Below are 23,804 nucleotides of genomic sequence, written 5' to 3'. Positions count from 1 at the left end.
TGGAAAACGCAGCACAGAGGGGCACAGAGATGTGCAAGTGCCAGATAGTGGGTCTTTAGGAGAATGAGGGACAAGACTGGTTCTGATTGATGATACTCAGTTTTGACTAGACTTCTATTTCTTGATGTGTGTGATCAAGTTACAGTAACTCAAAGGCGTCCCTGGGATATTCTGATATTGCAGATCATTCCATATGCTGTAAGAACATTGGTGTATATGCTTGAAGGCAGGAGGTGTGTCAATGGTCTAGCTTGTTTTTTTGTCTCCTGAGCCTGGATTAATTGTTTTGTCTAAGAACTTCTTTTACTTAGTGTGACATGAAGTGAGATAGGAAGAGGAGGAGTAAAATAAAGATTAGAATAACAATGTAGTTGAAGTTTAAGGGTAACTGGATGACAGTTTATAACTGGAGAAGGAAGAATAGCTGCTGTCAAGACTGATGCCTTGGTAAATATGGAAGGGCAGAAGGAATGGGGCTGGCACACTACTTGGTACTAGTGCTGTTAATGTCTGTCTTTTAATCCAAAAAACATTTACTAATCTAAATTCAGTCAGATCACTTCTGGCTTGATTTTTTTTTTTTTTTTTCTTCTCCATTCTTAATTTGTTTGATAATGGTAGCTAGAAATGTTATACATCTAGTGTAATAGCAAGGCAAAGAAGCTGTATGCAGTGCATTTAGTGGACAACACCCATAAGAATAACTATAAAAAAAAAAAAGAAAAAATTACAGAAGCTGGGAACTGGAAACCCCTGTTATGTCACCTCTAGACAATGTAGATATTCCAGCACATCTAGGGTTGACCACTTCAAGTGATTTCAAGTAATGAATAGTCACACAAATCATCCATGCTATTTGGCAGTATGTTGCCAAACTAGGTAAAAACTTCACCTTTTTCACCACTATTGTTGTTAATGCATATGGACACTGTTGCATTTCTTTGTCCTCAAAATATTCTTTTGTCACGCTCTCAGTTTTTTTACTCCTAAGAAATTCACTTAGAGGAAATTTGGAGTTGCACAGCATGTGTGGTCTATTTGATGTGTCCAGAAGGAGTTAAGTTGGAAAAACAACTGTCAGAAGCTTCATTTTCGCTCAGCTAATGCACGTCCTTTGGACAGTGTACAGGTATCAACTGATACTTTATTGTTTGTGTTGCCATGTGATAAACTTTTGGGGAGCAATAAACAGAAGCCATTTGAATGTCCTGGTGCTCTTTTCTGGTTTGTGCCATCTGTATTGTTTGCTTTAACTCCCCCTTAGAGCTGGTGTTCAAAGCATGGCTTATTTTTCCTCAAGAGTCTAGCAAGCATAAATAAATAAGATGTTGAACTGTCTGACTGAGTTAAGGCCTGAAGAACTATGCCACTGTTGTTTCCCTGACTGGAAACTGAGTGGCCAAATATGCAGTTTACCTGAAGTTGTGAACATATGGCAGAGACCTTAATCTTTGGGGCAGCAATCAGATTAATCTGATCAGATTTCAGGCAAAAACCCCAATCTATTTTATCAGGGTTTTCTATTAGAACAGAAATTGGTCTTAGCAGCTCTTCCTTGTTACTTTGTTCATATCCACTTGCTGGGGCAGAAGAGCTCTCTATATACCATGTTTTTGGGAACTGCATTTTCATTATGTGACCAAATAATGATGCTTCTGCTGCAGCAAATTTCATCTCCTTACTGAGTTTGTGCAGATGTATTCCTCATCTTTTCTCACTTGCTTTCATGCCAGTATTCTATCTAACTTGCATTTCTTTAGTAGTGCCTTTTCTAGTGATGGAAATAATAAATTAAACACCTAGTCTAAGTACAGTGAGATAAGGGTCACCATTACTTACTTTTTCTTATTTCTGTGAGTTTGCCAAGATTTCTGCCTTTACTTACTGAGACTTTGTGGGAGTTTTTGCGTATCTGCATAAACTATCAGTTCTTCATTATTTAATTGCTCTTTTAAAGGGCTGCTGATTAAAGGGCTGCTAATTACAGGTGCTACCAAGGTTTCCTTCCTGATGTGAATTGGGTCTTGCTTTGCTCATGTGGTCACATACAATGTGTTACTGATTCCATTCTTTGACAATATTACTTCTTGAAAATAAGCTAAATTTCAGTTTTCTGCCAAGAAAGAAGAGCAAAATGCCATAATCACAAATTTTCCTGTAGGTAAACTGATAGCTTCTTGTTAGAAAGCATAAGGTTAGGATTACTAATAAACATGGTAGGACCTTCACACCAGCATATGAAGTACCCCAAGGACTCATAAGCACTACTGGACTAAGCAGAAAATACAGTAGGACCATAAAGAAGGCATAAAATAGAGGGGGGGAAAGTCCAAAAAAAACCAGCAATGGGCAAGAAAAATGCAATAGGGTTCTTTTGTTTGTATACTTACAAAACTTTGACTTTAAAAATTGTGTATCTTCCATTTGCCCCTGTATTGAGGAATGTTATTAGGTTTACAGACCTCATGTTTTTTGATGAATTACCATCACAATCAGGATATTTATGTTTGTATTGGGTCATGAGTGACAGGGGGCTGCAGAGCACTCATTGTGGGAGGAGGACATGAACTGCCCTGTGTGTGGTCACAAGTGGCTCTGATGTGGATGAAAACAACCCACCATGTGCCAAAACGTCAACCTGTCAGAGGAACACATGGTGCTGCTCGGACACATTTAAGAAAGGGCGATAGCCCCTGGGGGCAGGAGATGGTGTGGGAGGATGCATGAAGGGATGCACAGAAGGTTCAGGGAGCAGTACGTGGAAGGGGACATTGGTGGGGACATGCTGGAGACACACTCTTGGAAGAAGGCACTCTGTGTTGCATGAGGCATGCCTCTGAGGGGACTGCCTGCAGCCCAGGGCAGGGACACCCTTGAGGCACTGGGGCCTGTGGAGGGAGGGACCCACGCAGGAGCAGGGACACCCCTGAGGGGCTGCAGCTCATCAATAACCCATGCTGGAGCACAGAAAGTAAGAAAGAAGTGAGGCATGGCAGAAAGAAACCTCCGTGCACTGACCCTGACCTCCTGCACTGCCTGTTGTGTCACTACAGCCCAGAAGGAGGGGAGACTAGGAAGGGGGAGGAGAGCTGGGGGACTGCAGTTCAGCCTGGGGGAGGAAAGGTATTTTCCCTAAGTGTTTCTTTAACTGTTTGTTGTCTTTGTTTCCCAATGCCTGAATCAGTAATTAAAAGTTTATGTTAATTGTCAATAAAGAGATTACTAGTTGAGATAGCTTTGCCCTTGACAACGTTGTCACAAGGGGATGCAGAACCTGGTCATAAATTTTGCTGTTTTAACTCAGGTAATTATTGTAGCTTTTAAATTGGCCTGGGTTCCGCATAATTTTAATCTTAAAAGTACTTTTTAGTTGTAAAATCTGAACTGTGGCATTTGTAGTATGTTAAACTCATACTTACATCCCAGTGCACAATTGCTGCAGTTGACCCTTCAATGCATAAACACTGCTATAATACCTGTTAAATGCTGTGTTTTCCTGGCCACAGTGAAATGAGTGTATGTGTTATGTTGCAGCTGAGGCAAAATGGACTGTTGATGGCTTAGTAGATGCAAATAGAGAATTTGCAATAGAATATTTAATATTGAGAGATTCACAGGATCCCTGAGGCACAAAAGAAGTTATGTCTTGTGCAGATGTGGCAGACTTGTTTTCTACTGCTTTACAGGGTTAGTTTTAGGCAGGCTATAGCTGCTGCAGTTGTACGATGTTGATTGAAGGATGCTCTTTCTGAAGATAGGTTTTTGAAGTCTTTGGGCGATGATGAGGAAAAAGTGATAACTGATTTAAAATTATACATGGTGGTGCCAAATTCAACTCAATGTTTCTTAGCACAACTCACTAGGAGGCTTTATTTGCTGTGGCTTATTGCTTATAACTTTTGTGTTAGGAATTTTCCATGAGGAGTGTTTGCCTCAAACTATTTTGTTTTGACTGATACTGAATAATCAAACAGCTCTGTCCATGAATATAGCTAGCAAATACATAATTTGCCTAAGCTAGATATGCAAACTTTAAGTAACAGCATTGTCATGTGTGTTGCAACATACTCTTCTCTCTGATTTTTTAAAATCTCTAAATACCCAAGTTGTAAGTTATAGTTACAAGTTATGTCATTTCTGGGAAAAGTCATCTGCCACTCTGTTTGCCATCTGCCAAACTGTAAGTTTATGAGTTTATAAGCTTTGTGTATGCTAAACATGTGGTGGCATCCTAGTAGCTTAAATCTGTAGGGAGTGTTCCCTCACCATATATTTCTGTGCTTCTCTGAGCTCCCAATGCTGACCAAATTCCACATGCAGCACCCCAGTAGAGTAGCTGAACATGTTCTCTTCCCATTTGTTCTCACATGTTGGTATAGTAAATCTGGCCCAGGACACTTTGAGAAGGGGGATTTCTCATAGCTGACTGGGGAAATCATTTTATGCGCTCATATCTTATGATTTCATTTTTTTTCTTTTTTTTTTTTTTTGCACAGTATAGGTTGAAGTTAGTGTTATATAGTTGAAATGGTGAAGCGCACTGTAACAGTAAATACTATAGAATGAATCAGTCCCTCAGACTTTTCTATTTTCAGGGCACAGTCGGTGTTTTATGTATTAAATGATGTATATAGCTAAACCTTGAACTATGAGGAAAAACTAAATATCAAGTGGCTGCTCATTAACAGTGAATTATCCATTGTCTGACTTGAATAGAAAGTGTCTTGGAAAAAAATGTGTGCTTTTGTGTAATAAAGAGATCTGTAACAAAGCTTAGGTGCAATGAGAAGATCTCAAGCTGAACAGACTTTCATTTCATCAGATTTTTCTTAACTGAGTTCTTCACTTAACTAGCAGTTCTCTGCAAGACCACAAAGAAAGGAGAGTTACCAATTTAAGATCAGAAGGGACCTCTGGAGGTGGACTAGTCCAGCCAGCTCACTCTCACCAGCTTAAAGCAAGGCCAACCAGATGGAGTTGTTCAGGCCTTGTCAAGTTCTGGTGAAGCTGAAATCTCCTTTCCTAAGGTCCAGGGTTGTAATTCTACTGTTTGCCTTGTTCAATTCTCTTGGAGTTTTAAACTCCATTAACTTATGGTTGCTGCAGTCAAATAGAAGCATTTAAATCAAGTGTGTTTGTGTTGTGTTTCGGGTTTGTGGGGGTTTTTGTTTGTGTTGGGTTTTTTTTAATGGGATTGCAGTGTGATAGTAACTCTTGTTATCCTTCCTCTTTCACTTTTACTTGATGTCTGCACCTTGTGTTTTCAGACTGGAGTGACTATTTTGTTCATACTTTGGGGAAAAAAGTGGTACTGGTTCAATGTTAATATGCCATCTCTTTCCAAACAAGGCAATGGGTATTCTGTATACCCTCAAAAAGGTGGGGAAGGGAAGGGACATTGACATATCCAACAAACAAGTGGCCGATCTATCATTGTGCAGATAATTCTGACCTGACAATAAGGAAACAACTGCTGGCCACCAGGCTTCAGTTAACAGGTGAGTTTGGGCAGCGCTGCTCTGGTTGTTGCGTCTGAATGATCTTTATGCACAAACCCAAAGTACTGAATATCTTCAAGTTAGGCCTAGAAGCAAAAATCTGTGTTCTGTGAGGAGAAAATGAGCTCCGTTAAGCAGTTAAGTCCCATGACAGGCCTATGAAGACATAATTGGTTCTAATTGGCGCTCACAGGAGCACTGACATGTTTGTTCTACCTGCAGCCAAATAGTTCTTAGAGAGGCAAAGGAATCATCTGTCTTCATAAATAGTGAAGAACTCTCTTCCAAGCTTGTCTCTGCTGCTGAAGGTACTGATAACCAGTACAAAGAAAAGGAGGACAACTTGCAATTCAAGTGAGAATAGTTTTGGAAAGTTGGTTTTAATCTATGAAGCTATCAACCATGAATTAACTCGTCTTGTTTTAGTTAACACATTGTTATGCCTTGTTTTATTGTGTAATGCAATACACACAACTTTTAGAACAAACTGATAGACTTGGTGCGTATATTTGTCATGTAGTTTATAGTGGGCTGTTGATACACCTGTGTATGGGGGAAAGCCATAGATAATTCACTACCCAGTCATCTCCAACTATTTCTCCATCTATCTCTCTAACCAAGAGATTACAGATACAGTTGGGGATGTGTTTAAACAAAGAGACAAAACCCCTTTCTACATCTTTTCAGTAGTCATGCACCCTCCACCTTGAGTTCAAAGCTGAATGAGGAGATAGAGTTCAGTCTGTACAATTAATTTTCTGGAACTGAAATATGTGCACAGTTACAGTATGCCAATGTGCTCTTTTGTTAATTCAGAATTGTGAGTGAAATTTCCTACCTAACCCTGATTTCAGGCACATTTGTTTGAATTTACCGAATGTGTTCTGATGGGTATGCACAGATCTGGAAGCAAGGAAACGTGGACTCGTTTTCCCTCTGTTGTTGAGTCAGCTGTTCACAAATCATTTCCCTTTTGTGCGCCTGAGTTTTTGATGTCTGTTTCAGTAATGTGTCTAGAGGAAGCCTCTTAAGCGAGGGTGAGGTGTATCAATTTTTGCTACTAATATGTAATATTCATTTGGAATTCAGGTCGTAAAGACCTTTAGTGGAGCTGCAGCTTTGTAGACAAGTGTAGAAGTTACCCATATATGATCCCACCTGTTTCTGCATCTAATTACATTTACTGTGTTTGGGGTTGCTTGATACATGTTGCTGATTGGTATATGGTGGGGGGGGGGGGGGGAAGGTCATTAGTAGTAGTTCCACTCAGGCTGGATAATGTACCAAGTACATTGCCTGTACTTTCTACAGATATTTCATCCCTGATGCAGTCATAGGAGCTGTTTATTTTTGCGTACTATTCTGTAGCTTGTGACCCGTTGTAATAGTGCTCAGAAAATGAGGTACAGTAAGTGGCTGAAGCATTGAGAAGTGTGTTTCCTGTCCTGCCTGTAGATTTGGGTCTAGGACAGCAATTTTAACCATATTTTCCAAGAAGCTCAGGGGCTGTTTTTGTAACTGCTGAGTTATAAAATCGTGCTCCTAACTTAGAGTGTTGAGTACAAGCGAGAATGTGAACTCTGAATGCTTTTGCTTCTCAGCTGCTTCATCTGCAACAGTAATTCCTCACTTGTATGTCTGTCTTGCTCAGCTCAGATGGCCCTCATGAATGTGGGGCGACAGTGTTCAGCTTTGGAGAGGTTTAGTGTTGTCCTTAAATAAGGTCAAGGAACACATTCCCAGGCTCACTGTAAAGACAAATTATGCTGGAAAAATGTGGACTAAATATCCAAAATTCTTAGGAAGTCTTGAGAAAAGAATAGTCTTCCACTGTGTGTGAATAATCTTCAGCTGAAGACAAACCCAGTCTTAAGGAGAGTTGCCAAATATTCCCTATGAATCCCCATATAAGATTGAATCCCATGCTTCTGAAACAGGTGTGACTTGGGTTTTTTCCCCCAACAGCAGTGTCCTATCTGGCATTGTCTGGGATATTAGCACTCATGAAATCATTCATTCTTGATAAGCTTTTCACTTACCTTTACTTTAAATGCTGCTTGTCTTTATTTAGGAACTCATAAAATGTACTTCATCAGGTTGTATATAGAAGAAATTTCTTGAGTGATTTATACCTTAAGAGGAAGCTTGCTTGTTTGTTTCTAGTTCCCCCGCTGTATGTGTGTAGGAAGATGAGGATGTTCTGAATAACATACATGCACGTTTTAGATTGCTCTCTGGAAGTGTTTGTGAGTCTTGAGTCCATGCTCATCTGGAGGATGAACTTTCCATAAGGAGGGAATTACGTTGTTTGTTATCGAGTCTAATGGTGCAAGGCTAATGCTGAAGGAACAGATATGTTTTGTCTGATAGAAAGCTATTTCACCTTCATATCTCCTTCCATCAGAAAAAGTATCTAGCATTCCAGACCCATTGCTCTACAAAGGAAAACTTACAATTTTATAGAAGGAAGAATACACGTGAGAAGTTGGAGAGGGGAATCTAAAGCACCGTTTCCTGTGTGTCCAATATCAAAGAGGGCTCACAATGCCATTTGTCACAGAATAGAATTATTTTAGTACATGTTGTCCTCTTCTGTTACCTGGTTGAGTCTGGAAATAAATATTTCCATCATCTACTCTATTAATTAATTTTTCTGGAGTTTTATTTTGCTATCAGTAGCCTGGTCAGCAGGAGGCATTAATTTCACCCCTTTAACTAATGAAAGCAAATGCTTGCTTATAGTTCTCTCAGAAGTCATAGCGTTATTACCAGAGGTGGCAAATAAATAAATGAAATGGGTAACTAATACTTCTTTCTTTGGTTTTGTGTTTTATAGCTGGTGCTACGTATATATTTGGCAAGAGTGGAGGTCTCATCCTGTACACCTGGCCAGCTAATGACAGACCCAGCACAAGGACAGACCGTCTTGCTGTGGGCTTCAGCACAACAGTGAAGGATGGCATTCTTGTTCGGATTGACAGTGCCCCTGGGCTTGGTGATTTTCTGCAGCTGCACATAGTGAGTACAGATAGGCCCATGCCTGTGCCAGACCTGGGTTTCTGTTAACTGAATATGCATTTGAAGAAAACTATTACTATAAAATAGTATGTGTCCTACTCTGCACTTTCTATATCTTCAGCTGTCATCAAATTAACATGCCTTAGGTAGTTCTTGAGGGTTTTTGTAGAATTACTGAATGGGATGCACAGGGAACCAAGTCTTGGTGCCAGAAGAAAGGATGGCAGGGGGACGGGACACCAAAGCAAGCACAAAAAAACCACACGTGATAGTCATTATCAGTAGGGTTTATTAAAAAATTATAGAAATATTTTGCAGCAGTGTTAATCTACTGTGGCATATGCACAGTCCTGAATACAGCTGAATTTATGGTGGGGAGAGTATTACTATTCTCAGAAGGCAAAGAATTAAATGGAGTGATAGTTGTTGGGTTTTTTCCCCTCGGGGGTTTTTTTTCCTTACTGATAAAGTTAAATGAGAACTGAACAGATCCTCAAGCTGATATAACTGATGCTTGCTTTAGCAAGATAGTTCAAAAGAATAAGAATTTAATGTTGTTAGCACAACATGGCTTTGCAAGAAGAAAATAGACTTTTTTTGTGAAAGCAAATATTGAAGTAGGGAAACTTGAATGAAAGCGGCTTTAGGGAGAACTGAATTGTTTGAGAAAATGAGAACACTAGCACTGGAAACTTCTGGAGTTTGTTATTTTATGTGATGCTTTGGGGCGGGGTGTGTGTGTGTGTGTGTGTGTGTGTGTTGTTTGCTTTGTTTTCCCCTGTAAGCAAAAGTAGCCAAGAAGTTTACTAGAGGTAGAAGCTGGTCATGTTACTTGATGCTCAGATTATTTCCAATGTCTTATGCATTAATTCACAGTGGAAGAGGAATGGGCCATTTGTAGGTTTTGAATGAGCTGGGGAGTTGTTGACATTTCACTGGAACTTGAGGATATAAGTAAAGAGGAGGAATGCCAGGGGCCAAAACACAGACCTAATATGAATGACTGAGGGTCTTAATCTGCTGCTGGAATTTGCCATGTTCAGAATCATGTTGAAGCACTGGGTGTATTGCAGGGTGGTTCTGAAACAAGAGTCAGGGCTGGTACTCATTGCCAGCATTTTAAGTCGTTTTATTTTGAATTTTATTGTAAAATTCAGATTCATTTGAATGGACTAGAATATGGCCTTGAGCCATTAGACTGTCACCAATTCTGGTTTCTCTCTTTTTGTGATATATCCAAATATTTAGTTTGTGTTTTGTGCTGGAATGAAAGCGAGATCAAATCCTGGCTTTTTTTTTTTTTTTTTAAAGAAAAACTATTTTTCTTGCTTTCTTAAAAACAAAACAAAAAGAGCACCAGAAGACTTTGTAAAAGTGAATGATGCTAAACCTAGTGGGTTGGAATTCTGTAACTCACATTAAGCAAAAGTGGTTGGATATGATTGAGCAAGAGACTGTCTATTCTTCAGACGTTATATTACAACACGTGTAAAATGCTGTCAGTTAACTGGAGAACAGTATGCCTGGCATGTGAGGAGACATGCGGAGATATGAATTTTTTCAGTCCTAGGAAAAGAAGTCTAAGCTGGGATCTTGTTGCTCTTGGCTGCCTAATGGGATGTTACAGAGAAAATGGAAGTCAGGCTCTTTGTGGTACTCAGTGGCAGGAAGTGGGGAAACGGACACAAGTAGCAAAAAGGAAATTTTAATCCTGCATTAAGATAAGAATTTGCAAAATGAGTCTTTTCAGCATTAATGATGAAGGCATGTAGTTTTGCTCTATACCTTGGTCTCGACTATTATCAACTCTAGCCTTAAAAATGAGTCCAAATGAACCTTTTAATGAGTGATTATTTTTTTTTAACATTATAACCAATTTTGCTGGATAGATTGAAACAAATCAAACAAATTGCACCTGAGGTGTAATTGTTCATTTAAAAAAAATTTACTTTCTCTTTCCAGTCAGTTTTGGAAAGGAAATGAATGAAAGTTTTTCTGCTTCCTCCCAATATATTTTGTTCAAACTACTTTGAGTGACATGATGCTAGTTTCAGATTATTTCAGCTATCTAGATCAAAGCTATTAATTTTGGCTGACGTTAATGCTAAAAGTTCTGTTGACCGCTTCCTGTGTAGTTTGGCCAATTTTATCCCTGAAGATGTTCACTAGCAGCAAATATAGAACTTGTTCAGCTTTAATTTCTCTTGTTCTTTTGTGGTCAGGATGGATTAGGAGGATTTGTGAGTCATTCATGAGGAGCAAAGGCATGCTGCTTCTGGGTATGGTATTGCTGTTCATCATATATATCACCGAATCTATCTAAACATTCAAACAAAGAATGTAGTCTGACACTCGTGCTGTTATACACAATAGAAAAGTTGAAGAGGACCTTTTTAAAGTGTTACTGGCTTCTTGAATGTCTGTAAGACTTTGTTACCTCTGGTTTATGGTTCAAAGTCATGAAAGTGAGCTTACATCAGGATTATTTTGGAAAATGTCAAAATTTGAAATGAAAAGTGCATCTTGAAACGACATTTAAAAATGCGAGACCATATAGGACCTCTTACTTACCTAATGCATGCAAGCTTTCCATGAGATCAAGATCTTTCGTAACTGACTGAAAACTACCATGTGCTTTGTGCTGCCATGTTCAAAGAATCTCTCCGTCTTTCTTTCTTCAAAAATTTGTCCTTCCATTAGGCAATTTTCATGTGTCAAGAGAAACAGGGCAGCATGAATGAAATTATAATAGAAATATGGGAAAAATAAATTTGCAGATCAGAGCTATGAAAGCAGATTAAACTGATAATAAAATAAAATTTTAAAAATGCAAATACTCAAACCATAAAGCAAATTGTAGGACAAAGAGAAAATAGGTATTAGAACAGGGAAGACCAATGTTAATGTAATTTATTTTATGTATGTTTAGCAACTTGACTTTTTCAGGAGTAATCATATTTAATAATAATAAAAGTGGCAGGGATTTTCCTGGATGAATATTGGGGAAACCTCTTCTTCTGGGGCCTTTCTGGATATTCCAATCACAGACTTTATTTTGGATGCTATTTACTGGATTCTGACCTCCTCACACTTCTCTGGGTGTTCTGTTGGTGATAACAGGAGACAAAAGCCACCTGGTGATCATTGTTTTCTAATGGCATCACTAAACTAAAATTTAATCCAAAAGTCATAGTATCGGCTATGGTTTATCAAGATTTGATGCTATTTTAAAGATTGTAAAAGTGGCTTGTACTCTGCTAAGGAGACTTCTTAATAGTTTGCCTGCTTTTTGAATATCCTTTATGTTCTGGAGTATTCTTTATAATGTCTTTCTATTTGTAAAATTCAAAGTCAAAAAAAGATACCTTATTAACAACATTCGTATTTGCTTGTTTAATTTATGGTTGTTCTGTTTGGATTCATTTTTTAATTATGAGTCTTTCAGACATTGTGGAAATTTATTGACTAAGGCATCTGTTTTATATGAGAAAAAATTACAGCCTCTGAAACTATTTTCTCTCCTGATTTACAATGAGGTATAAGCTGGCAGCCCTGCCAAAATGGATGGCATACCATCCAGATCAATGTCGTATAGGAAGCATGAGGGGTTTGTGTGAACAGACTGTAGCACATGCAGAGTGGTGTTATAGCATCAAATCCCTCCTTATGAGTTGGTTGGTTGTTGTTTTTTTTTTCCCCCCTGACAATTCATTCAAAGCACCAAGTCCAAACCTGTACCAGAAAACTGCCTTCCGCAATGGATGCTTGAAAGACTACGCATATGAGTTGTAGTTGAATGTTTCTGTATGTTCATTCACCTTATGCTACCACACCTATTTTATGATTTACAACATGCAAAAATCTTCACAGAGATCAAATGGGGAGAGGAAGACAACTGCAGGTGATGATGGATACCATTCTTGTGATGACTATGGAGAGAGAAATCACCCTCCATGTGCACTGCTGGTTTATTCCACAGTCTTTCATTTTGATGTGTATTGTAAACTGTCATCTCACCTCTGGCTCTTCAGAGTAGTGTTGTGAGACTGGTCCAGTTTCTGAATTGCTTGTAAAAAGTAAACTCTAGGCTTGGGCAAAAATTCTAGGGATTTTGGGAGGAGTTTTGCTTAAGTAGCCCAAAGCTAATGGGGATCCATTGTTTAGCACCAGGCTGCAACTGAAGGCTACAGGATTTGATGTAGAACATTCTTAAACTTATTGCTTAAGAATCAGAAAGACTTTCATGAGTTAGAGATGGCATTGCTAAATGAGAATTATTATAAATTGAAGAAAATGTACGTGTACGTTCTACCAAATTTGTTCAGTTATACTGTGATTGGCCAAAGTCTGTGGTTTGGGTTTTATGGCTGTAGAGACAATTCTGGCTCCTCTCTACAAAGAAGTCTCCTAGAGACTTCCTCCAAAACTGTAGTGCCATGTCATCTGAGCAGAGAGAGAAGTAGAAGAATTGGAATGGGGAGAAGGATAACCACAGAGGGTGTATGATGAACTGAATATCTTAAGAGCTAGACTGAGATAATAAATGGAGTTTGTGTTTTACTTTTCTGTCACCAAAATCACCTTCATGCAAAATACTTCAGCCTTTTTAGGCCACATTTGGAGTGGGCATTAAAGGGTTACATTTTATGCCCAAGAAAGTAGAAATAAGAAGTTTTCCTTAAGACTAGCCTGTTTTATTCTACAGAGGCTATAAACCATGGAAAAAACCTGGGCAATCTGCTTCGATCTCCTATGTTGTGTTTTGCTTTTTTTAGCTGCCTTTACTGTCTTTATGGTTACAGTTTTCTCTTGGAGTGTGTATTTCACCATGTTAGACCTTCTTTTTTATTCTTGTTTTGTTCGAGTTTAATTTTTGTGAATACAAATAATTTTACTCTACCATATCTTGATCTTGTTTGCATCGATGTACATTCAGAATAGTGCTAGTATTCTTGCCTTTCCAGGCTTTTAATCTGTAAAAAGTAAGTCTTTGAGTTTGATACAGTTCTTGGAGTATAGCAGAAGTGGTTGAGCATCAGTGTCCCGTAAGCAATTATCAGTTCCAAAGTGTTTAATGCTCATCATGTCTCATTTCATTCAAGAAACAGTAAAGAACTGTGTACATCTCTCCTAATTACATTTATACAAAGTATGAGCCCCTACAGATGGATATGGAATATGTATTCAGTGAAAGATGTTTTATACTGAAGCATGCCAGTGGATCACCAAAAGGTGAAGTGGGGCAGAGCCGCCTTTGCCAAAGCAAGAAATTGTTTACTGGCTGGGTATAGGAAACAACATCTTGTGTAAGCATTTACCTGAGGAAGTGAACAACTAATGAATGAGAGTGGCTAGACTGCCTACTGGTGAATGGAGGGAATTGGGATGAGCTTTCAAGCAGAAAATAATATTGTCTGGATCCTTAGGTCTGAAAGAACAGACTGTCTAAAGACATTTCCCACTAAGACAAATCTGGCAACCTACCCGAGGGAGTACTTTGCAGGTCTCCTGTAATTATTAACGTATAAAAACTATCTGAATGTAGCTTTCTGTTAGGGGAAAGTTCTCTGGCAGAGACTTATGAATATATTGTCTTTAATAGGTGCAACCTGAGGATTAACATATGCACAAAGACTTTAAACCATGACTGCTAACCTACAAAGCAAGATGGCAAGTGAGCTGAATTGAGGGTGTGGGAGGACTGTTCTGATTTAATGTTAGTGTATGAAGATTCAGCGGAGTCTTTCTTTCATTTCTTCATATATATCTTTTATAAATGTTTATAGCTGTGGTTTGTCAATTCTTGAAGTTACAACTAAATAGTTATGGATTCCTTTAACCTAACTCAGGTTGGATATTATTTAAGGTAACTGGGGATTGGCAAGATAGTCCTCATATAAGATATGGCATACATATATACACACACTGCAGTACCTTAAAAAGTATCTTACATCCCCAGCAGAACCTCCACTGTGTGCAATGGAGTAGGTTTCCGCTTAGCTGCCTGGGCCAGAGAGAGTGTTGGCACCACAAGGATTGGGGTGTTAGTACTGTCCCCTAGCAACAATGGGTAACTTAGGAGACTGTCTAACAAGCGTTGAGCTATTGCATTGCAGATGGGTTCTGAGGATCACGCAGAGCACATCACAAGTGTTTACCTCCTTTCTATAATTATTTATATTAATAAATGTAAGTTGTAAGTCATGTCTTCCTTTTTGCTTAGGATGGCAGTCATCTTCAGCTGAGACTTGCATCTTAATTGCACTCCATTTCTTTATGTTGGTCACAAGAAGATGATTTAAGTGCATCTGTGTTAAGCAACATTGAAGCAGATTAACAGCGTGCTTACAGTCAGTTACTACTTTTCCTTAGATGGAAAAATAATTTCTAGTCGGTGACTGGCAAATTTTTAGATTACTTGAATTTGTTTGCAAGAGGACAGAAAACTGACCAGAATTGTGGTGTCTCGGGACAAGGGGGGAAATAGCTGAAAAAAATAAGATTAATGTGTAATATAAATACCAAAAGCTAAGAAAGTAAGAAGACGATCAATGTATTGGTAGTATGGGTAACAAAGATATTTCCTTCACAAAAAGCCTATCCAAAAGCGTAACAGGCATTCCACTGACAGATGCAAATCTATTTGCTGTCTCTGTGTAGCAAGTTGTGGTGTGTGCTGTAGGGATAACTTTCCTGGTACTTCGTACGTATTACATTGGCTTTTTTTCACGTCTATCACAACATGCTTAGTGCATATGATTTATTATTGAAGATATTTGTCTGGGGATGGTAAAATTACCCTAAAGGCTAACTTGTAAGTTAAAAGACAAACCACAATAAACTCAGAGGTCAGTGAGTAGGCTGGGGGTGCACAAGAATTTAGAAAGAAACACAGCTAACCCAAATTGAGCACAGGGACATTCCATACCATAAAATGTTGTGCTTAGCAATAAAAATGCAGGGAAAGGAAGAGGGGATGCTGGTGGTTATGGCCTGTGTCTTTCCAAGTAACTGTTACATGTGCTGAGGCCCTCCCTTACCAGGAAGTGGCTCAACATCTGCCTGCCAATGGGAAGTAGTGAGGCTTTGCTTCACTTATTAAACTGTCTTTATCTCAATCCACCAGTTTTCTCATTTCTGCCCTTGTGATTTTCCTCTCTATCCCACTGCGGGGGGAGTGAATGAATGAGCATCTGGGTGGGTACGTAGTTACCGGCCAGGGTCAACTCGTCACGCATAACCTTTTCCTGGAAGAGCGCCTCTGTTCCTGACCAAGTATTTTGAAACTACTTATTGTACAAAGAGGCTACTATATGCAGATCATCCACACAAAAAATGGAGCATAAGATAACTGCTTGCCAGTTAAGTCAGGTTTATAGAATAAAAAACCATAACAAATGTAAAAGACTTCAGCATCATTATTTTGCCTGTGAGAGGCTATATCTGAATAAGCCTTAAATTTGAGGTATGCACGTTAGTGGTTGTTTTGTCAGCTGGTGTAAAATTGCCAAAGATCCTGATTTTTATTTTTTTTTTTAATGGAATTGTTCTATTTAAACACCCAAGGATCCTGTCCTAAAATGCCCTCAGTCTTTTCCTGTTCTTTTCTAAACTCTTTGGGTCTACAAAGTCCCATGTGTTTGTGCATGCTGCATTTATTGTTCCCTACAGCACAGAAGAATTAGTAAAGGAAAACTAATCTGAAGAAAGAAAATGGACCTTCAGTTTTCAAAACAGCTTTAAAATGTGTTATTGTTACTTCTGCTTGTATTTTGAAAAGGTGGTTAAAAATCCATTTTTAACTATATCTGAACTAGTTCACATCATACATAGGAATGGTCTCTCTATTTTTATCTGCTAGCTCTTGGGAAAGAGTCTCTGTGGTAGGAGATCACGAGTTGAATCTAAACCTTTGAAGGTTAAGGAGCTTCTCACCCCAGCGTGCCTGTTTATGGCTGGCACAATTTGGTACTATGCCTCATCAAGTAATCTCAATGACCTTTTGATCTTCAGTCCCTGCTTTGTTGCCAGTGGCTGTACCAGGTGTATGAATGAACGTACATAGCTGAATGCAACGGCACAGGAAATAGCGCACTGATGTCCTGTGGCTAAAGATGATGGATTTTAGATCCCTAGCTCCATTCAGGCAGCATGGAACCTCAGTGCTTTGATACAGGGATTCATTAACTCCTCGCTAAGAGACAGTTTGTGCATAGATCCAGGTGCTTTCGCTGTTATTGAAGATTGTGAAGCTGATTAGAGACATGGAAGAGCTAGCAGGGCAATGTTAGCGTGAATGGTAAAATTGCTAGTTGGACCATGAGTTAGCCTGAGTAGAGTCACAAATCTGAAAATAATCTTGTGTCTTTGGCTCTGCAGAACAGCTGAGTTCAGCTGGACAATGGAGAGTGAAAATTAAGAATTGGAAGAGATGGAGGAAGAATCAATGGGAGGTTACATGGGTAATTTTGTGAAACCTGGCTTAAAGATACGGGTAACTAAATACACTGCCTTTGCTGATTTTCCATTAAAAGAGAGAGTTTTGCTGCTTCATCAAGGAAGCAGACTTCTGCTAATAAGATCATGGATAGTGGACAGAATTAATAGCATGTTTTTCAGAATACGCACTTGTCCATTTTAGTGTTGTACATCTTGCAAAGTCAGACCCTAGTAATTCAGTGTAAGTGCAGGAATAAAGAAATACTCTCCTAATCAGAAGCAAAAATCTTAACAGGCTTGCTTATGTGAGACATTCATTCCCAAATACATAGCCTCTGTTTAAATACTTTCTGAAGCTTGAAACTTGTTTAATTTGTGAAGGTTTGTCTTCGCAATTCATAGAACCACAACAAACAACCTCAGGACAAGAGGAAATGGCCTCAAGTTGCACCAGGGGAGGTCTAGACTGGATGTTAGGAAAAATTTCTTTACTGAGAGAGTGGTGAAACACTGGACCAGGCTGCCCAGGGAGGTGGTGGAGTCACCATCACTGGAGGCGTTCAAAGAAACGTGTGAACATGGCATTGTGGGACATGGTTTAGTGGGCATGGTGGTGTTGGGTTGATGGTTGGACTTGATGATCTCAGAGGTCTTTTCCAACCTTAGTAATTCTGTGATTCTGTGAAATCCTATTAAATGACCAAATCTCAGAGTATTTCACAGTATCTATTCAAAGACCCTGTGTGACACTAAATGTTATGTTATTGCTTGTTCTTGTACACTGTATAAACAAATACCGGTTTTGGCTTAATATTTATTTTACTCTCTGCTGTGACTATAATGTTTGTGTAGAATATGTCATCTAGGACTACATTATATATCATAATTTCAGTAAAACTTGAGCTGAATTGCCTTTATTGTTTTGCAGTACTTTCTCTTAGTATTTCAGAACTAATAATTGGGATTTTCACATTTTGTCACACAACCTTGTCAGTCAGTGAGTAAACCAGGAAATACTGGAACTTTTTTTAATGCTGAGAAAATTGGGATTTCTTAATGTTTTTCTTTTAAGTACTAAATACAAAGGAGTGAAACAGTGTGGTTTATTTCCAGCTGGGTCAAAGAAAAAAACCCAATCTCCAGTGAAGTTCTCTTCTTGAAATATCCAAGACCTGAAGGAGATAAGTGTGAGGTTTTTAGTGTTCATTCTGAAAAGAGGCTAAAATCTTTTATATTTGTAGACTCTAGTAACAATTAGCAATATATATTTTTGTCCTTTACAAGAAACATCAAACTTACAAGCTTGTTCAGACCAACCTGTCTTACTTCTGTATGCTTGGATAAATTGCATTAATAGATTCTAAATTAAATCTGTTTGTAATTAAAGCCTTTATCACCTTCTCTATGGTTGCATCAAAAAAGTAAAATAAAATTCTTGATCTTCGTGTTAATGGATAGCAGCAGGGTATGATAATAACTCACTGCACATTCAAATATACTGATTACTACTCAGAAGCAATTAGACAAGGGCAATTGTCAGTTTAATTTACCCCTGGCTTGGTATCTGATGTAACCTTCTCATCAAAGGTTAACAACTGCTTGGTACAACATCAGCTGCAGCAAAATTAATTGTTTCTCTATTAAGCTTCTCGGAAGAACATCTAAAACAGGAACATAGTATTAAATCTTACTAGCAAAATATAAACTTGATCTAATCCTAACAAGTTTACACACTGTTTGTGCTATGACTTTAATTTCAGAGGATTTCAAAACTCAGTGCAGGGAAATATAACTTGATCACTGATATGCAGCTGGTTCTGGGATGAAAATCATAAAAGACTAGTCCTGCACAGTTTTACATAGGAAATGAAAGAAAATGCTGCTTTTTCTGTTCTACCAGGACACTGTAGAGACAATTTTGAGGAGAAATTGCACTGAACTGGAGTTTGCCTAGAAGTCTAACATCCAAGTTCTTGTGAGTTTCTCTGACCATGAGTTTTCAAGAAAGGGGCACAGTTCTTGTTCAGAAACATTGCCTTAACAGTTGTTATGATGCCTAAAACATATATATGCATTTAATTTTAAAACATCTATACAATCACAATATATCACAGTATCTCTGAAAGGTACACATGAACATCCTTACAGAATGAGAAAATGGAGGCATTAGAGATTAACTAGAGCTATTGCCTCAGAACTGGAGCTAGCTGGATCTGAATGTTCATCTTTTCTTAAATCAGAAGGCTTCGCAGTGCTTCCTTCTCCATCCTGAGAGAGTGGTTCAATGTCAACAGCTGGAGCAAGGGTAGTGCCCTTGGAAAGCTGCCTGTTGCCCGCAACATCTGCTGTTGCCCGCAACATCTGTGAAACAGATTTTACAGCAGCAGGTGATGTGTGGTGTTTTTGTCTGTTTTTTCTCTCCATTAAATGCTGATGGGGCCTGAACTTACTTAGCTTGTGTGTCGTTGGGATCCCAGGCTGAAGTGGTATTGTTTGTGCTAATAAGCCTCTCCCATTAGTTAACCTTTCAGTACATAAAGCATGATTGAACTGAAGGCTTCCTGCTGATTTGAAATGCTTTTATGTTAAATACATGATACAGGCATTTTCCTCATCCATCTCCTTATGTAAGAGAAGTGGGATGGAGGAGACTGCAAACACACAGTCTGAAACCCAGTTGAAGTAAAGCTTATGTAGTGTGAAAGCTCTCATTTTTTTTCTCTCTACATTTAAATTCCTGGCGCTTTGCTTAAGCGATTTGCAGCCTACAGAAAGAGACTGACTGCCTCATATAACTGGTATAATTTGGGCCAGTGTAAAGCATCAGCTGAGCATATTTTTGCCTATACCTGATAACCAAGTATATTACTAGCTCTGACTGTCTAAATTTACTTGCAGTGCACACAGTCCCTGTTTTAGCTTATTCTTTATTCTTGTCAATTACTAGTGTCAGGAGTGCAGTTTCTGGAAGCTGGGTAATAGAAATCATTAAGCATGACAAAGAAAACTATCTTATACTGACTCAGGCTTCCTTTGCTATCTTATCATGTCTCTCTTATTCTATTATTTTTAGACAATCTCATCTGAAAGCCAGTACCACACACAGGATTTCAGGTTTTGGATCATGTAAAACCCTTTAGTATGATGCTGCTCAGCCTTAAAGAGATGGTGGGATTAACCAGTTTTGTAGGGAACCTTGTCATGCTTCTAGTATACTATTTTAACCAGTGATAGGAATGAGATCCTCTCACTTTGCAGGCATTTCCCACTTGTTTAAGGGTAAAGGATATAGTCTATCTTTGGGTGCATTGCTAAAACAATTTTTACAAACATTCTTGATATCTGCAGGTTATCCTTTCATAGCTGGTACATTGTATCCCAAATATATTTAGAGAGACTAGGCCCTCAATGGGCAATGATCTTTTGGCATAATTCAGGTGGGCAACATGTGCTGCAGCATTGCAGATTGAAGTAAATATATCTCCACAACAAAACAGAGAGGTTAATACAGCATTCCAGTAGTAGCTGCTAGATCTGCTCATATAATGAGCTGGGCAACACTTTGGAAAAACTTGGGACTTGCTGAAAGGTAATTAAGGTATGCAACTAGGGGGGTGTCAAGGGAGAGGTAGGGGTTCCCTTTGGGTGCTGTTTTCTGGGTGGTGTTGTACAAAGATACTGAAGAGTTGGGGTGGGAGGGTCATTTCAAGAAGGAAATCTGATCATGTTGAGTGTGTAAACTTGGACTCCACAGCATCCAACATCCTGGGGAGCGTGGGACTGTCAGCACCTTTCTGCAGATAATGGTTTTGCAGAACCACTGCCTCCAATCATCACTAAGACTTGATTTTGTACCCTTAGAGTTTCAGGAGGGTTTTACAAAAGGAATTTTAGTTTATTGTTCTTTTACATGGAAAGGATTTTCCTATGATGTGTTAAAGTCTAACTGTACTAATTCTGTCCAGCTGTGAGACTGGATAATTATCTTCTTGTATTTGTTACTTCGAAGAACATATATGTCCTTACACATGCAAGTCTTCTCTGTTTCTTTTAATGCAGAAATGTGGTTCTTAATGTTGTGATATTTTCAAGCCCTTGCACTGTATTCTTATCTTCTCTGCTCCATATTTCTGTGGGAGAAGGAAAGAAGGATGTAGTTTTTCATTTATATTTCTTTAAATCTTAACCTGTGGGGAGCCAAATTAAATATAGTCCTCCTACAACAGTTACTGTGAATTACCTTAATTTTAAAAAATTAGGTAAACTCCATTTTGATTGGAGTCTGTAGGAAAAAGGCATATAGTTTGGACTATCTTACATGTTAGAAAACTGTTTTGCTTGAAACTGATTTAAAAATCCTTATCGATTTGTGTTCTCGTAAGAATTTGTTTCCTATGTAACAGACGTGTGCTGGCTTTCTGATGGGGGGAAAAAATAATTGTTTAGATTTGGAGCTTCACAAATGGATGAGGTTTTCAGAGTTGCTGGCTGTGCATATTAATTTAGGAGCGCAGAACAGGGAGGGAACTATCTGGGTCATCAAGTCCAGTCCCCTACCTTTATAGACCATTGCACCAGCGCTGCTTCTTTTCTGGCTGTATCAGATCTGCCTCATTCCTTCTGGTTTTCTGCTTCTGCTATTTCTCTTGAAATGCTGTTCTAAAATCAATTTTTTCCTACAATTTTAAAGTTTAACTTATTTTCCAATCTATATGTATTCATGTATGTCAGTTTAACTTCCATTTGTCCTGCGCCAATATTGTCCTTCAGTTCCTTTCTGGTTTCGATGTTTATCTCTCCGTTGCATTTACAGAGAGGAATTGTATTGCCTGTGCTTTGAGTCAGAAACTCCCCATCAATCCCTATAGGCTCTTCTGGGCTATCTGAGTAGCACAATGGGACATCATTAAGATATCCCAGGGCTAATGCAAGTTCAAACATACAAGTCCACAAGTTGCAGCTGCAGTTGATTTCACTGCTTCTGCACCTGAATGTTCAACTATGTTCAGGAGGATTTATTCACTCAGCTGCAGCACCAGATAAGCATTGCTACTTTGTTGTAGACCCAAGTTGGGTCTTTGCAATCTACATTGGGTATCTTTCTACCTTACATTTGGTTCAGAGCTTGGTTGGCTGTGTAGACCCAGCTCAGTGCATCTGCATGCAGATGTCAACCAATCACATTTGTTTCAAAATCCTTTTACAGCAGTAGAGCGTGATTAGTTTAAAGAACACATTCTAAATCAAAGGCTTTAAGTTCTGATCCAATGTGTTGTTGTTCATCATAACTTCAACACTTTGTGTATGTAATGCTCTTCTCTGAGCGCTCATATTTTTCCAGCTTTCAAGTGGCAGCTGGTATTAAATGATAATGCTGGGTTAGAAGGAGAGGGGCTGTCCTCTGATTTCCTATTGTCAGTCTAAGAAATAAGCATTTTGACACATTAGATGACATGTTGGCTCAGTTTATAAAACTTGTATTGGAGAGGACATCATGTGATATGTTGTCTGGAGCCTTACAGTGTTTCCAAAGATGGTTATTAATGTTTGTGAACTTGTGAATAGAGCATGGTAAATCTGGCCTTTGAGATAATTGAAAAGACATCACTTGTAATGTGAGCAGCTGCACTGAAGCATGATCACTGCTCTTTGGGGACAGAGGGTAATACCTTGTTGCATGCAATTCTGAAGCAGTGCACCCAATATTGATCTACTTCAGCCATGTCTTAACATCCCTTGATCAGCCACACAATGCATTTTCTGCTTGCCCTGCTCCTATCCCCGTTCTCTCACAAGAGCTATTTGTTAGGAGACTCATTTAATTTCCTTAATAAAAAACTTAGGCTACAAAACTGGCTGTGAAAAAAAGTAATATGTAGGAAAATGAGAATTTTACAGAGGCACAGAGAAGGAGTATTTTGCCTTTTAAAATGTAGAAATAGTAAAAAAAGGAGGAATGTGAGCTCTTTTGCCCACTTCATTTACATATTGCATAGTGTTCTCAGTATTCTTCGCATAACTCCTGGTCTTAGTCTGACACACATCCTTGTGACCAAAGTGATGATAATCCAGTAGACTTCTTGATATTGCTACAGTGAGATGTATGTGGTGCCTGATTCTCATTGCTCTCTTCTTTGAATAAAACATGGTCTTGAGCAAAAGTGGCAAATTCTAGTTTTTAAATTACTTTTAAATATATTATGGTTGGTATTGTTGAGTCAAATTTTTATTTCCACAGGGGTACTCTGAGTGCACGATCTCTCCATTAGCATTCATGGAGCTGTGCTAGAATTCAGTTCATCATGCATGTTCCCCAGTGGCCACTGAAAGAAATTCCTGATTTGGGGCTCTCTGTGAAGGTGGCACCCAGTACTGATGATAGTCACTGGATAGTTGCTGGTTCCTTGGATGCCAAAGGAAAAAATTAATTTAGCTTCTTACAGAAGCTTCTTGCCTTTCACATTTGCACTCCTGTTTCAAAAACTACCCTTTTCCTGGGAGGATGAGTTGCATTGCTCCTTTCCCAGAACTGCTGGTACAGTAAGTGGTTTGGGGATTGGGAGGTCACTTCTATCACCTGGACAAGGACAGATCCAAAGAATGCATTTGAGCTAGTTGAAGAGCTCAAAACTTTAGCTGCTGGACATTGTTCAGTGCTTTTTAAGAATTCAATAACTTTTAATGTTGATGTAGTTTTTGGACTGTAGTGCAACTAGAAGAAATTCTTTGTACCTCCTGCCTGTTGGAGTAGGTGATAAGTTCCTGAAACCAGCCAAGTATGGGGCAGGATGAGTTCATCTGCAGGGCTGTGCTCTCTGGTGTGATTGTTGGTTTCTGTCTTTATCAAGT

The 23,804-nt window shown here is 38.8% G+C and overlaps 1 protein-coding gene across 7 annotated transcripts in view; it reads left to right on the top strand.

Annotated features, from left to right (window-relative positions):
* NRXN3 (neurexin 3) overlaps positions 1-23,804 on the top strand; it is a 983,888-nt gene that overhangs the window by 720,837 nt on the left and 239,247 nt on the right. For all 7 annotated transcript variants that reach the window (XM_059819968.1, XM_059819967.1, XM_059819969.1 and 4 more), the window contains one exon: positions 8,335-8,516. In XM_059819968.1, the coding sequence (XP_059675951.1) occupies positions 8,335-8,516 (182 nt within the window). The remainder of the gene's footprint in view (positions 1-8,334; positions 8,517-23,804) is intronic.

Source organism: Gavia stellata, chromosome 7 (genome assembly GCF_030936135.1).
Source record: "Gavia stellata isolate bGavSte3 chromosome 7, bGavSte3.hap2, whole genome shotgun sequence".
NCBI lineage: Eukaryota > Metazoa > Chordata > Aves > Gaviiformes > Gaviidae > Gavia > Gavia stellata.
This window is presented reverse-complemented; position numbering and strand designations above follow the sequence as displayed.